This window comes from Trichophyton verrucosum (assembly GCF_000151505.1).
Source record: "Trichophyton verrucosum HKI 0517 chromosome Unknown contig00133_1.f1.exp, whole genome shotgun sequence".
NCBI lineage: Eukaryota > Fungi > Ascomycota > Eurotiomycetes > Onygenales > Arthrodermataceae > Trichophyton > Trichophyton verrucosum.
In genome coordinates this window covers 1-15,372 of record NW_003315545.1, presented here as the reverse complement: position 1 = coordinate 15,372, position 15,372 = coordinate 1, and the positions used below count along the sequence as shown (strand labels likewise).

General features: G+C 48.5%; 7 protein-coding genes across 7 annotated transcripts in view; 3 read left to right on the top strand and 4 right to left on the bottom strand.

Moving 5' to 3' along the window:
• Positions 1-577, top strand: part of TRV_01751 (uncharacterized protein) — a gene marked incomplete at both ends in the record, with an annotated part of 1,008 nt that extends 431 nt beyond the window's left edge. The window contains one exon of the mRNA XM_003024061.1: positions 31-577. Within this exon, the coding sequence (XP_003024107.1) occupies positions 31-577 (547 nt within the window). The remainder of the gene's footprint in view (positions 1-30) is intronic.
• Positions 578-1,581: 1,004 nt separating this feature from the next.
• Positions 1,582-2,966, bottom strand: TRV_01750 (agmatinase, putative; the record flags this gene model as incomplete). The annotated part of the gene is made up of 2 exons (XM_003024060.1): positions 1,582-2,748; positions 2,826-2,966. The coding sequence occupies 2 exons, from the start codon at positions 2,964-2,966 to the stop codon at positions 1,582-1,584; spliced, it is 1,308 nt and encodes a 435-aa protein (XP_003024106.1).
• Positions 2,967-4,494: 1,528 nt separating this feature from the next.
• TRV_01749 (uncharacterized protein) lies at positions 4,495-5,312 on the top strand (the record flags this gene model as incomplete). The annotated part of the gene is made up of 3 exons (XM_003024059.1): positions 4,495-4,668; positions 4,728-5,096; positions 5,154-5,312. 3 exons carry the CDS (start codon positions 4,495-4,497, stop codon positions 5,310-5,312), a joined length of 702 nt encoding a protein of 233 aa, XP_003024105.1.
• A 207-nt stretch (positions 5,313-5,519) lies between these two features.
• On the bottom strand, positions 5,520-6,253 carry TRV_01748 (uncharacterized protein; the record flags this gene model as incomplete). Its single annotated transcript, XM_003024058.1, has 3 exons — positions 5,520-5,678; positions 5,747-5,974; positions 6,128-6,253. The coding sequence occupies 3 exons, from the start codon at positions 6,251-6,253 to the stop codon at positions 5,520-5,522; spliced, it is 513 nt and encodes a 170-aa protein (XP_003024104.1).
• Positions 6,254-8,133: 1,880 nt separating this feature from the next.
• TRV_01747 (uncharacterized protein) lies at positions 8,134-9,050 on the top strand (the record flags this gene model as incomplete). Its single annotated transcript, XM_003024057.1, has 2 exons — positions 8,134-8,353; positions 8,500-9,050. The coding sequence occupies 2 exons, from the start codon at positions 8,134-8,136 to the stop codon at positions 9,048-9,050; spliced, it is 771 nt and encodes a 256-aa protein (XP_003024103.1).
• A 1,006-nt stretch (positions 9,051-10,056) lies between these two features.
• On the bottom strand, positions 10,057-11,541 carry TRV_01746 (uncharacterized protein; the record flags this gene model as incomplete). The annotated part of the gene is made up of 2 exons (XM_003024056.1): positions 10,057-11,269; positions 11,342-11,541. 2 exons carry the CDS (start codon positions 11,539-11,541, stop codon positions 10,057-10,059), a joined length of 1,413 nt encoding a protein of 470 aa, XP_003024102.1.
• Positions 11,542-13,467: 1,926 nt separating this feature from the next.
• Positions 13,468-14,118, bottom strand: TRV_01745 (uncharacterized protein; the record flags this gene model as incomplete). Its single annotated transcript, XM_003024055.1, has 3 exons — positions 13,468-13,585; positions 13,669-13,737; positions 13,886-14,118. Coding segments are annotated over 3 exons (420 nt in total), but the record flags the coding sequence as incomplete, so codon positions are not given.
• Between the last annotated feature and the right edge of the window lie 1,254 nt (positions 14,119-15,372).

Sequence of the window (15,372 nt, the reverse complement as noted above, 5' to 3'; positions counted from 1 at the left end):
CACTGCACGCTGGCTAACTCTTGCTGCTAGGATTGGAGATGAGCCATACACGCTGGGACTCTTTGATACCGCCGGTCAGGAGGATTATGACCGTCTACGCCCACTCTCATACCCGCAAACCGACGTCTTCCTCGTCTGCTTCTCGGTCACCTCGCCAGCCTCCTTTGAGAACGTACGCGAGAAATGGTTCCCCGAGGTCCGCCACCACTGTCCAGGCGTCCCTTGTCTCATCGTCGGGACCCAGACGGATTTAAGAGACGACCAGACCATCCGGGATAAGCTAAGCAAGCAGCGAATGCAGCCAGTGCGCAAGGAGGACGGTGACCGCATGGCCAAGGAGCTCGGAGCTGTCAAATACGTCGAGTGCTCTGCCCTGACCCAGTACAAGCTCAAGGACGTCTTTGACGAGGTCAGTCAAAAAATTTGCTTTTATTTATTACCTTTTCTTCTTGCTAACTCGATCAATCTAGGCCATCGTTGCTGCTTTAGAGCCCAGTCCTCCAAAGAAGTCGAGCCGCTGTCTACTCTTGTAGACTCGACCCTGCCAGCACAGAGAGAAGGTTACAGTGCCATCTGACATTTGATACATCGGTTAAAATCTCGCGGACAATGGGTGTTGATCGGGGCTCTTGCGTATTTATCCGGACAATTCGCTATTTAGATGCTCTTAAACTGGTATCTCACGATGCTCTCCCTCCCCCCCCCCCCCTTCCCCTACCTCTCTCTCCCTTCCTCTTCTTTTCCTTTCTCTCTCTCTCTCTCTTTCTTTCAACATCCTCACACCCAGAGTTACATGACAATCACATAATGGGGGTTATGGGCGGCGCGCTAAGGAAAATTTCAATCGGATGAATCCGTTTTTTTTATGACTGTGCCTTTTCAATCCTACTCTTTTTCTTTTGTTTTTGCTTTGTTTCCCCCCCTTTATTCCTCACCTCTTATCAACCCGTCTGCCTGTCTTTGTTATTTGATTTGCAATAACCCTGGCTCTGTTTTCCCGTCTTTTTTTTCTTCCCCTTTCGCATGCAGCTTGTCTGTCCCCTGCTTTTTACCTATCCCCTCGAAATCCGAAATGCATGCTATGCTGGTCTGGGAGGGAACCTTCACGACCGAGAAAGGTGACACGCCTGCCCTCCCCTCTTCTGGTCTTGATCTGTTTTACTATTCCCCCTTTTTATTAATCCAAGATGACAGAAACTCGCTGGGCCAATACAACAAGTGTTTTCTCTCTCCCCTCCCCGATTCCCTTGTGTTTTGTTCCTCCGCTTTTCCTCTCCGTTTGCCTGGCCTGTCGATTTCCCGTCTCGTACTTCTTATGACGTTTAGATTTTATGACGCGCAGATGCCTTGAATGAAAAAGTGTTCGAAAAAAAAAAAAAAAAATTATAATCCCCCTAATAATATAAAATATTACTTGTAATGTGAAAGGTCAGGTTGCCCATATACCACCAGCCTCAAGCTGAAGGCAAGTGAAATTGACTATTTACAAAAAGTTGTGATGGATCGCCGTGTATAGTCGAACCTGTCCGTTCTATAAAGCACGACTCACATAAGACAAATAACATAGTTTAATGAATCCCATCAAAGCTCGTCTTTTCGGGCTTCTGAGCCTGCTGCGCCCTCTTGATATGACTCCATCACACCCTCCTTGACGGACTTGTTGCCCTTTCTACCAAACCAGCCCCCGACTGCGTCTGGATCTTCAACTCCGAGTTTCACCATGCTTGCAATAATCTCGTTGACTACATGCGCAGCCGCAAGAGCAGTCCCTCCCGCACGATGATCATAGCTGGGCGAGACCTCCACCACATCGGCTCCAACCACATTCAGCTTCTCCAGCCCGCGGAGGATCCTAGCAAGCTCCCTGGACGTCCAGCCACCTGACTCCGGCGTGCCTGTTCCAGGTGCAATGCTGGGGTCAAGAACATCGATATCCAAACTGATATAGACCGGCTGGTCTGGGTCGAGACCGACTCGCGAGACAATCGCATCGACCACCCCCTGAGTGCCAATGTCATCGACATCATCCGCGTGGATGCGCATGAACCCTTTCTCTACCCCGGTACGGTAATCTCTATCATCAGATCCGCCGAGATAGGATCGCAGCCCCGCGTGGGCCGACGTGGTGTTTGAAATCAGCCCTTCCTGGCCCGCATGGAACAGCCAGGTTCCGTGATTGAGACCGTCAACGTCTGGCTTCCAGTACCCGTCGTAGCGGGAGGATTCCCACGTGTCCTGGTGCGCATCGAAGTGGATGACGGTGATCGGCTTTTTATAGATCTGGTTCAGCGCTCGCAGGGCCGGCAGGATGATGCTGTGGTCTCCTCCAAGAGTTACCAGCTTGGGCTTTCCGTCTGATATCCTCGCTTGTCTCTTGGACTTGTCGCCTTTCTTTTGCGGCTGGTAGGCGGTCTTCCTCGTGCCTAGTTCTAGGAAGGCTTCAAACATCTGCCTTTCTGCTATCCTGTTGTCCATCTGGGTGATGGGGATGTTTCCGCAGTCTATGACTTTGGCCCAGTCCAAGTAAGGGTTGATACCAGCCCGGACATTGTATGAACGGGCTGCGACCTGGCGGCCGCTGGCCTCGCGGATTGCCCGAGGCCCAAACCGTGCTCCGGGCCGGTATGAAGTCGCTGTGTCGAACGGCGCTCCAATGATAGCAATATCGTAAAGCTCATTTGGCTTCGTCAGGCATGGGACATGCTTCAGCCCACCAAAGCTGCCCATGGTCGCAAATGCAGACTGCCTCTGTTGTTAATCATAGGGAATACATATAGCATACAAGTAGTTAATCCTTCAGGCAGCAGAAGATACTATGTACTCACCAACTCCGGCGCCCATTTATGCTCCAGTTCCTCCTGGCTCAGCGGTATCTGTCCCTCCTCATGGTGACTATGACAGTCCACCACTTGAGCACTGAGTATGGCTCCAGCCAAAGCAAGCGTCTTGTATTTCAAGTACACCATCGTGCCTAGTTACCCCCCTTTATGTATAGCACGGGGTTTAAAGCCGACAGAAAAGTCGGTGGGATCTGAACGGGATATATAAATTCTACTCTGTAGCTGCTTCGGATATAATCATCACCTGATATAAACTCGTAACTCCGGCTCTTATAACCATAACATTAAGTGGGTTTATTCTCCATAATGTCCGGCTAATAGTTAATGATTTGGTATCGGCCGGGCGAGTTGTAGCTGCGGAAGACTCCATAACAAGGTAGTTAGTTAACTAGTTACGGCGAGAAAGCCGACTACTAGTACCGACATAACGGCAGGGAGCACAAGTTCAAAATCCTTGCCTCGCACTCTTTCTTCAGATCTATATTCTACCACCAATATTGATTACTCCCTGCGTGTTTATTCGCCAGTTGCCCCGGTGGACTTCGCTCGAGCCTTAAATCTGGAGAATAAATATTCCGATATCAAGCTGGGTTTCAAAGAATCAAACTTCGAGTTTCATGCATCAAGAGATCAAGAGATAGCATGTTAAAATAGAGTAAAGATACGTCGAGACTGGGATATACCACTGTTGTTGCTTGTTGAACTTGAAAGGGAGCCGTCCATTTTGCGGACACTATACAAGGGGTGGAATGCGCCGTGTTGTTGTTACTGGATTGGGTGCTGTAACTCCCCTTGGAGTAGGTATGTTGCATCCCTAACATGCATTTTTTTTTTTAATACACAGTAACTAAAAATGCTTCTTAGGAATAAGACATACATGGAAAAGGCTGCTAGATGGCCACAGTGGAATTATTTCTATAAAAGATAGAGATTCAAGATTCGCTGAGCAGCCATGCCAGGTTGCGGGTGTTGTTCCTAAGGGGTCTAAGGCCCAAGGAGGATGGGATGCCTCTGAATGGCTGACCCGAGATGTAAGACTATACTCTGAATATGCAAATACCCAGATACCCTTTCTAATAGACATAGTAGGAGCAACGAAAAATGGCGTTATATTCCCAGTACGCCCTGGCTGCTACACAAGAAGCACTCGAAGATGCAAACTGGATGCCTATTACGGAAGAGTCCAAAGACATGACGGTTAGTAGATACCAAGCTTACAAATATCGAGCTAATATGTCTCTAACCCGTTAATAAAAATCCATAGGGAGTGTGCCTGGGCTCTGGGATTGGGAACTTTGATGAAGCATTTAATACTTCTATCGCATATCATAATGGCGTGGGTGATAGATTTTACCTCATGCAAGCATAACATTTTTCTTACTTACAACCATGATTAGGGATATCGGAAAGTGTCACCACTTTTTGTTCCAAAACTCCTTATTAATTTAGGCGCTGGGCATATATCGATGAAATATGGTTTCATGGTATGCATTTTGCGCGTTTCCAGCCTCATACTTGTCTGTTTCCTGCGTAATTCATGCATCTTTGCTAACATCACTAGGGTCCCAATCATTCGGTATCAACAGCATGTACGACAGGAGCGCATTCTATTGGTGATGCTTCTCGTTTCATTGCGCATGGCGACGCAGACGTCATGGTTGCTGGAGGAGCTGAATCATGTATACACCCACTAGCGATAGGAAGCTTCGCACGATGTCGGAGTCTTGCTACCGGCTTCAACGATAATCCAGACAGGGCGTCCCGCCCATTTGACAGAGACAGGCAGGGCTTTGTCGTTGCAGAGGGTGCCGCGGTTGTTGTGCTAGAGGTACCAACTACCATTAAAGCCTCCCTTCTTATCTACAATACTTACAACATGCCTTGCAGGAACTTGAACATGCAATATCTCGAAATGCCCATATTTATGCCGAGCTTAAAGGATATGGATGCTCAGCTGACGCATTCCATATTACCGCACCACATGAGACAGGTAGAGGTGCTTTCTCTGCCATGAAGCGTGCCCTTAAAAATGCTGGAGTGCCTCCGAGTAAAATCGACTACATCAACGCCCATGGCACGTCGACTCCAATTGGGGATGCAGCCGAGAATCTGGCAATCAAGTCATTGTTTCTTGGATCTGAAGGTAAAGCCAAAGCCTCAGAAATAAACGTAAGCAGCACAAAGGGCGCTATAGGACACATGTTGGGTGGCGCCGGCGCAATAGAGGCTGCTTTCTCTATTCTGGCTATTGATCAGGTACAATATTTTTGCTTCTTGATTTTTTTGCTCTTATACCTAACATCTAGCATCTAGGGTGTCCTTCCCCCTACTATCAACTTGGATAACGTAACCGACGAATTTGACTGCAATTATGTTCCCAACAATGCGCTGCAAAGGAATGTCGAAGTTGCACTCACCAATAGTTTTGGGTTTGGGGGAACGAATAGCAGTCTCTGCTTTGCCAAATATTAAAGGTGCACTTTTAACCCGGCTTAGAATGTATTAATACCGTGTATAATATCTTTCGGTTGTAAGTTATCTCTTGGTCTATTAAAACCATAATATTGTCAATTTTCATTGGGCGAATAACTAGTTACTATTTACTCATCTTTGCTTTTAGTTATAGATGATAGGTTTTGTACTTCAATTTACCCTCACACTTCGTAGGCTCACCCCAGCTTAACTACCGTCAGTCCATGTGGTTTTGAATTTATACTGATCCTTGCGGTCTAGGTATACCACTTTGCTACTTAAGCCGGCCTCCTCCACCGCTTTCTTGAAGTCTGATAGCGGTGATAGAAAGACATCATAATCACTAATAAAATAGTCAACAAATATCTGTAGATTACAGGCTCTCCTAGGGTGACTCACTCGTAATGAATTGGAATAGTCATATCTGGACAAACCAGTTTCAGTAGCTCTATTCCTTGCTTTGCATCCATTGTTACCATCAATAAGGGTATATTAGGAGACGGGATGGTGGTGCCTCCAAGGTGGATGAGCATCAAGTCTATCTTTTGGTCAGCATAGATTTTCGGGATCTCCTTTAGCTCATCACACATCAAGGTGTCTCCAGAGATGTAGATTCTATCACAGACTGCGTTAGCTACATTATATATCGATCCTTCGTGGAGCTACTCTACCTGTAGTTCGTCTCAAAATCTCCCTCCACGTGGTGGTACTGAGTTGTGTGGCCTAGTTCGACCATCCAGCCATTTGTTAGCGGAACCTAAGAGAGTATGTTTAGACTCCTGCTGGTAGAAAATATCCAGCAATGGAGGTCATACCGCCTTTAAAATATCATTGGCAGTGGACAATGGGCCAGGTGGGACATGCTTTCCAGGCATAGCAGTCACCTTGATTGCTGGCTCTTTTTTGCTGGTTGCCTCCTTGGATTTTATTTCGATTAACATGCTCTGGTAGGTATCCAGGGCTTCTACTTTGGTAAAGGAGTCATCCCCCTTCGATTCGAGGCAGCCCTTAGCATGAGGTGTTGTTATAATAGGTATATCACGGGTAAGAGAACCTTCCACTTTTTGGTCAAAATGGTCCCTTGTTCAAAGTGATAATATCAGCATAACCATCCCCCCAAAAGCATCACAGGCTTGAGAGTGACACCATACGCATGATAGTGTGAAAGAAGAATGAAGTGAACAGGTGGTATATCGTGGAGATCGATCGCAGGATTCGTGACTCGCGTTCCCGTAACCTGGTGTCCACAAGTCAGGAACACCCTTCATAGAGGGTTATAGGGTAGCTCACCCCTGGGCCAAGATGAACATGATCTCCAGCGTGTAAGAAGTTTGGCTATGAGATCAATCAGTATAAGATATAAATAGATGGTTCGTTGGTTGGAAATACGTCGGTCATGATCCTTATATTTGCCCATTCTCTGGCAGACGGTTATTAGCTCGGCCATGCTGCTAGAGGACTTAAGGGGCTCCGTACATGAACGTCGTTGCTGTCCCTACAAAGAAGATGTTTCCATCTTCTCCTCCAGAGCTCTTTGGGTGAACTTTCGTCTCATTTGCTTCGCCTAGCTTTGAGGGATGCTTGGAGGGATGATCTCGAGTAGGCTCCCCCGGGTCTTCCGCGTCAACGACGATACGACGCATTCTGTAGTATTTTGGAGATATTTAGGCCCAAAGATACTAGAGGTAATAGTGCAACAGCTCTATTGTCTCTTCTCGATGACCATATCTATGGAGGCGAAGTGAGCATAGAGCTTGAGTAACGTCCATGTCCCTCATACGTCATAGGAGAAATAAACTTCATAATGTTTATAACTTCCCATTTTCAGTATTGTTTGCAGGAGGGTATTCAATATAACTAGTTGGTTCAGAGTCGTATTCCAGAACATTGAGGGTATCTTCCGACGCTGTTTCTAGTAGATGTGTTGGTTTGTGCCTGACTCCAGCTCGGTTGAGCGAAGAACCCCTACGTTCTGGTTTCAAGGCGCCCAGCCAACGAGTCAACGCACATCTCGGGGCTCATTAACCCGCCTGATGGTTACGGAGGTAACCATCTATGATCAGCCTCTTCATTGAATACCAAGAGGGCGACCCCCGTTTTGCTCAGCCTCGCGTGAAGCTTGATGGTGATAAGCACTCGAAGGCTGAGCCAAGTTCGCTCCTTCAAAACTTTGCTCATCTCCGCCGGCACATCGTTGCCGACTGATCTTCCATAGTTGCATAGCTCAAGAACGCGCGTTGTATGCCGTCAGGTCTCCATCTTCTCCATCTCGCAGTCTGTTGTTCTGCTTTCATGAATATCAATATTCCTGCGGCGAGAAGGATTCGATGCGCCCCGACCCGTTTTGGGCAAGCATAACGAGAAGAGGCTTCAGCTCCAAATTTCAACTTTCAACTTCCTTGCATGAAAAAATTTCGCAGGCTTCGCAGAAGTGCAGCCTTGCAGACCGTCGGCTAAAGGTCGCGAGTCAATTGGATAGTTACCTACCTTGCATTGTGACTATGTGCCTAGGCGAGTCATGCAGCCAGGCGCTCTCCCTCATGGCTGTGGCCCACGACAGCTGAAGTCTCGCCCGATACCCTGATGAAGAAAAGTACACTTGTGGCCGTGCCAGTCTCCTAGCCACTCGAGGTGGATTTCTAGGATCTCCGATGAACTGATACCCGGCGAAATGATGATTTTATAAACCGTCACTCTCTCCTTCAACCGTGGTATACAGATCAGCATCAGTCAGTCACAGGTCAATACCTTCTATTCTCTCTGAATATTACGATTTTTCCGATTCATTCTATTGTGCAGGCTCCTCAGAACAAAGCCCACCATGGCTGTCGATTATAGACATGGAGTTGCAATCTTCAGCCTAATCGTCTATCTCCCTTGCTTCTTCATTGCAGTTTATATTGCACTACGACATGGCTTTGCCAAGTCAGCAGGATGGTACTTTCTCGTCGTGCTCTCCTTGGTCCGCGTTATCGGCTCATGCTTGGAGTTGGCAACCATAGCAAATCCCACTGAAGGTCTTATTAAGGGGGCAGCGGCGTGTAAATCTACTGGAATATCCTCGCTAATCTTAGCCTGCGTCGGCCTCCTGCAAAGAGCGTATGAGCCCCCATCCGAGAGAGGGAACGTGCCCGGCTTACTTCAAACATTTGCTAATATATAATATCCAATAGAAACAACTCTATAGTAAACAGAGGCCGGAAGGGAATCCCCCCCATCATATTTCGGGTGGTCGGGCTCCTGGTGTTACTCGGTCTTATTCTCAGCATCATCGGTATCAACAGCCAGGAGGACGGTGCCACGTCATACAAGCCAAACGCAAAGAGCAAAGCAGCCATCTGCGTTACTCTCGGAGTCTGGGTTATCACCGTCGGTTTAGCCTTTATTATCAACAGCAACAAGCACAGCCTTCCCGCAGGAGAAAAGAGACTCCTGCTTGCAGTTGCAATCTCTCTCCCATTCATCCTTATCCGCTTGCTATACAGCTTGATCAGTGCTTTTAGCCATAGTCGCAGGTTCAGCGCTGTTTCCGGCAATGTTACCATCTACTTGGTCATGGCTGTGCTGGAAGAGATGGTCGTTGTTATCACTTGCCTTGGCGTTGGAATTACCCTACAGCCAGACGGAGTTGCAGCATACAGGGGTGAGCCTGCATCGGCCGAAGAAGAGATGAAGGTTTTCCAAGAAGCGCGTGACAATGGGTATAGACAAAGCGTTCCTGCTCCTTCTACCCGTTGAGCATGGAAATCCACCTCGTGTTTCCTTTATTACTTCAAGAAAAGGTGCATAACTAGGTTTTATGGCCCAGAGCTGGGGATGACATGTTGTATCTACGACTTATTGGGTAGTTTATTCAAATAACGATAGATAGGAGATTTAATATACCACTACATTGTCTAGAGAAGAAGAGGAAAAAACTGTAGTTATAATATATTGATATATTGATACTTATAGATATCGAAAGGGGTAAAAACAAGGTAAAACGCTACGCTGATAAGTGCCGCCCAACTCCTCTCTAATCTTAGCCGTCTTAGCCATTGTACAGCGGATCACTAGATCAGCATCCCACATAGAAAAAACGTACACTAAACGGCCAGAAGAGAAAAGTAAAAATAATAATCCGCCCACGCCTTTAGGCTATGTCGCTACGCCTTTGAAAACATCCATATCCATGCCTTTAAACGATGACAACTTCGAGGCCTTCTTGAGTGTATGGGAACATTGCTGCGAAACAACATCTATGTCGCTTTGCACAATGTCAGAGTGAATAATTTCAAGACCCTCAAAAAGAGAAGTTGGAGCTGTCTCGGGGTGATTCTCTTGTTTAGAGTAGACAGTAATTGGCAATCGGTTGGGTTAGGCAGTCAAAAATCTCCAAGTTTTTCATGTAGCCCTTTGCCCAGGCTAGGAGATAACTTGTGTATACCATCTGATTGAACAGAATGGACTTCGAGTGTGTCGAGGCTCTTAATTCATAAAGGCCGGCCATTTCCGTTATGTCAACAGCATTGATGGAGTGGTGAACACCATAACCTTGCAATTCAGTGATGTTCGTAGATGTGTAAGAGATAATCCTACGGAATAGCGCTTCCCAGAACGAGAAGCGGAGCCAGGCTAACAATATACCAGCCCGGTATTGTGTAGCAGATGAACGGGACGGTCAGAAATGGAAAGACATGGGGATATCTGTATGTGCACAAGGAAACTGGTAAGAGGTTTCCATTCAGATGGGATATTGAGTGGCTTAACCCTGCACTTTTCCAACGCCTTGCAGGGTGAGGTACACGTCAGTGCCCCAGCCCCAAAGACTCTGGATGTCGATACCTCCGCCAAAGTACTCGGCGTATGCGCGTCCAAGGGGAAGTCCGTAGCCAAGGCCGGCAATGGTGCTGGCATTATGGCCACCACTGCCGGAAATCGCATTCAAGGCATCGACGTTCCCATTGTCACTAACTGGGAGTTCATCTGAGTTGAAGGTGCTGTAGCTATAGGACCAGATATCAGAGAGAATCTCAGGAGGGATGCCACCTCCTCGGTCCCTAATGCGAATTGTGATGCTCTGTGCAGATGACTTGAGCGGTTCGAACATCGGACCAGGCCCTAAGGGTCGTCCTTTGTGCACGCCCATACTCATCTGGAAGTCATTCTGGGAGCCTGTACCAAGGGAGTTTGGGCTTTTCTCGAGTTCAGGCACAGCCTGCTCAATACTGTTGGTTGACGGCATGTTGGGTGCCGAGGCGATGGTTACTTCGATAGGCTCACGCTCGTTTCCGGCCTCAACTGTTGCTCGGAAGGCGTTCTTTAAGAGTTCGGTGAGTATATACTCAACGTGGACGGGGATATGGGCGAATGTTGCTTCGGGCTCTCCGTTGATAACTACTCTAGGGCGGACGCCATACTTGAGTTCGCATATTTCGGCCACGAACTCCTCGCACACTTTTATCAAACGGGCAGGCTTAAGAGCCGTGTCGATTACGCCGATATAGTTAGACGGGACATTCTTGTCCCGCGAGGTCAAGAGTTCACCATTTTCCGAGAGGGAGGCATGGTGTAGTGCCAGGTGCTGCTGGGCAATCAGACGAGTGCCGATGCGTGCCCTGAGATGTTCATCTAAAAATGCAGTCACTTCGGCAGGACTGATGTATTTACGACACTCTAGAAACCCACGGGCTAGCACTGGAATTGTATTGTCGTGTGTCTGCACCAGATCCGCCATGATCTCGGTGAACTGTTTCTCTTCCTCTGTGGTTGAGATCCGGCGCTTCTGAAACGGTAGCAAGGTGGTGAACGAGTGAAGGTAGTTGTTGTAGATCTGGGAGATATGGGGGTTCGAGACGACGATGAAGGGCAGGTTTCGCAGAGCCTGGATGCGGCAGGCCAGTCTGGCAGGGAGGAGAGAGAGAGTGAAGTTCGCCGAAGCAAGAAGGGCATCTCTCGTGAGCGGCGGCCGGCCATGTCTAATCCACGGTGTCAGCGCTCTCTGCCTCTACTTTCGGTGTATTATTTATTTCCTTTCTCCCGCCACTTACCGGAGCAGATCTGCCAGCGTCAAAGGCCGACGGGGACTCGTAGAGAGGCGAGTGATCTCGTCATTAGATACATCCGACGCAGAGGGCGGGTAGGACCAGCTGCTCGTTGTGATGGAGGAAAGGGAGCGCAGCGAAGGGCCACCAGCGATCAGCCGGCTCCCTGCCATGATGCGCAGAGGGTTTGCTCGTAGGAGTGCCATGGTCAACTAGAAAGGAGCGTCAACTGCTATTCCATGCTGTGGACAGGCGGGCTCCAATGGTGAATTAATTCCTCTCGCCGGCCGACGTCCTGTCCTGTCCTGTCCTGTCCTGCGCAAGTAGTGGGCGTGGTGGTCAATATAAAAATCGCTGATGACGATGTTGCTGGCGGCAGCCCCGTACTTAAGCGGCACACAGGAAGAAAAAGCAAGCCTCCTCCCAACAACAATCACAACAACTCCCCTGGAGCGTCTCTTCTCTTCCTATATTATTAGTGATGGATGCTTGATGTCTTCCTGTGCGTGGAGCCGGCACTAGTTTATCGTGTGATGCCCGCGGTGCGCCAACCAGCATCAGCTTATGACGACGGCGGAGGACTGCGGTAGGCGTGGAGGAGTCTGCGACTGGCTGGCAGCGTCAAGCCTTCGTCTGCTCGTTTGCGATCCGGTTGGCCAGGATGTCTGTGACGGCTGCTAACTGGAATATTATTTGGCAGCAAGATGAAGACGCTCTCCCTCTCCCTCTATCGACCGCCTCCGTGGGCCGGGGGGCGCGGGTCTCTTTTCTTTTGCTCGGCCAAACAGACCAACCCTTCGACCGAGTTCCACGTCTTGGTTTGTCTTACAGTGTTTGATAGGGGGACGGCAGCAGGAGAAGAAAGAAAGGGCCCTTTCGACTTGACCTGACGATATAAAGGATGTCTTAACCTCCCTGGCTGGCTTGTTACCTTGTTTGCCGGCAGGTGCAGCGTCTGACACGAAGAACCAGCAGTCCTCAGAGCTGTGAGACCCCCACGCAGAGCAGGCGGATGATGCCTTCTTCCATCACAGTAGCACTCGTTGTATGTGACGGATATATCGATTATTATTGGGGGGGTTCTACAGATCCCAGATCTGCCACCGTGTGGCCTCGAGAGGGGGCCCGGAAGGCCAACCGAGATGATAGCCATGACGTTACGACAGCAGCTCAAGCAGACCTCGATAGAAAGCGATAACTATGTACCAGATACATCAGTCAACTCGTCCTCGTCCTGGCCCTTGTCGTTCGAGGTGGTCTGTGTGAGATTGTTCTCATCCCCCCCTGCTACTACTCCGGGTTTAACGGGTGACGGGGGAAAGACGTAAATATCCGTCGACGTCATTGTTGGTCAGATATTCTAAGCCCAACATCCGGAGATGCACGGCAGCAAAAGAGGCATACGGATAGGGAAACGGAAGCCCGTCCTTCCATTCCGTAGGCATGCTGCGTATCATCTTTCAAGCCGTCTGCGATGGGGGGAACGGCTGGCTTAAAAGCGTCATAGGCTGCAGCAAGGATTCTTCAATACATTTTCAAGGATAATGTACGAGCCCTGTCAAGTGTGGGGAAACAGACATGGGAAAGAATCAGCCGAGCTTGCTGGTAACTCGTAAGATGCTGAGACGTGTCTTCTTTTTAGTCCATCAATGTAGGGGCTGTATTTATAGAGAAGATATACAAGAGGTTTAAGGCATAGGCTTCGAGCCTTGTCTTACGGTGATTCAGGAACAGCACAGCAGAGAGTTGATAGAGTGCAGTTACGAGACTTCAAGCGGAGAGATGCTTATTCTGAGGAGAGCCGTTTTTTTTAATTAAAACTGGTTGATTGCATTTGCTCGAAGCTACCACATAGTGAAACATCACGTATTCCCCCTCTCAGTGGGAATCAAGTTTGTTAATAAAACATCTGGGTGAAAGAAGTAAAAAAGGGGGGTAAGTAGAAGAAAGAAAGAAAAAAACAAAGAAAGGTAAGTCCGTAACCATAACGCCTTTTTTGTCCCATTCGATCAATTTACCAAAGGAAGACAGAGAAAATGATCTGAGCGGATGGAATACGAGAGAGGGGGTAGATAAGAAAATAAGAAGAGCAAATGTGGTAGTCCTGTCATCTGTGTATTTTCGGCCGTCCTTCAGATAGTCGAAGTAGCAGTGACCTTCTTAGCTGGCCCAGGGCCATCCTGCTCAACGTGGATGTGGTCGTTGGACTTGAGGACGTCATCAAGGTTGTGGTCATTAGGGTACTCCACACTAGGCGTTTCAACATCTCGTCAGTTCGACCGTATATTTCACCACCGATGACAAGGAGCAGAGGGAAGGAGGATCTCTCTTACGTGAATCCTCTAATCAGCTTGTACTCGTGACGGATGGTGCCGCCAGTCTTCTTGGCTGATTCCTTTGCCCTGGAGATTCCGGAGTTAGCAAAACGGTCAAAGGAGGGTGGTATGCATGTCTATCATCCCCGTTCTTTCGGGTGCTCGTGTCACATTCAAACGCCTCGAAGAAAGGAGAAGACGGTCCCACACGTATTGAATGAAAAGTTATACTTACTTGGCGAGGGCCTCATCGGGGGCACCGGGCTTCATGGTAACCTGCAAGGACGTTAGTGGCCCAGAACACGTTTCAGCTGCAGGGAGCCAGAGAGAACGATAGAGAAGGTACTCACGTTGAAGTACATCTTGGAGGCCCTGCCTGGTGTACTTGGTAAGGTTGAAAAGCGCTGCAGGGTCCCAAATCCTCGTCAGAATCGTGTATACTTCGCAGGAGACATGTACTTTGAGGTCCTAGCTTACCTGTTTGTCCTTTTCAAAGGCTTTTAAACGATTATCAGGTGTGGGTGATGGAAGCAGAAGAGCCAGAGAGAGAGAGAGAGATGTTTGTTGTGATGATGTTGTTGTTGTTGCTGTGTGAAAGGAGGACGGAGGGGTTCAGCAGCCCTTTTAAACCAGGCACTGTGCAGTCTTCTCGGCGTCCTCAGCGGAAGGAACTGGTCGACAAAGGCAGATATCGAGCTCTATGAGGGCCTCTAGGGGAATAAGAAACAAGCAAGCGAACAGAAGGCTGCGTCATGGAGTGACCACCAAGATGGCGAGTGTGCATGAGGCTTATCCATATAGCAGGCTGCCTCTTTTTTACTCTTGTCTCTCAGGACAGCAAACAAAAGAAAGAGGCAGTGATATCACACTACTATAGCAGTAAATCCTCACTTAGGTAGGCTGGTTTCCTTTTTGCCTTTCTTCTCTCTTCTATCAAAGTAGCAGGATAGATGACTCTTATAGCTTCCTGCAGCGGGTGGGTAGGGCGGCCTAACCTTTCTCATCAAAGATAACGGGTAGGGCAGATGCTTAAAAAGGGTCTTTATCAAGGAGATGACGGAATCTGAACAAGGTCAAGGATACAAAGGGAGGCTCCCTTAACCTTATTCCGACCTAGCCGGCGCCCGGACTTAGTGGGTCGAAGGTGATGTTTTCCAGAGCTTCACAGCTTGTGATACATATCTTTGCCCTGTGGATGGGTGTGTAGGTAGCATACGAAGCTTGTGAGTCAGGGATGGAGCTATAGCTTCGACGCAGAATGGCTTGTGAAGTATCATCCCGCGTAGACACAGCCACCTAGGCGTCCAGTCAAGAACTGTTTGGTCGTGCTCGTCACCCAATAGGAAGGGGAAGCGGACCGCCATAAACTCCAACATTTGACAGTTGCCTGCTGAGACGGGCAGAATGTGTGGATGGATGCTGGTTCAGAAAGGGTGTACCTGACAGGGGAAAACTAAATATATTTGACCCAGCTGATCATATATATAAGCAGGAACAGCTGCATACCAGTACAGGGGTGGAGGTCCTGTCTTGACCCTGCCGTCGACTACCGTTGCGTACATGCAGATGACAAGATCAAGTGCAACGCAGCCTCAAACACATCGCTTGCTTCCGTGAAGAAGAAAGGAGGCTTGTGAAGCGATCATGGCCATCCCATCGTTTGCTAAGTCACCACATGCGGCGCATCGATGGGATGGTCACATGTTATTTTTTTTTTTTTTT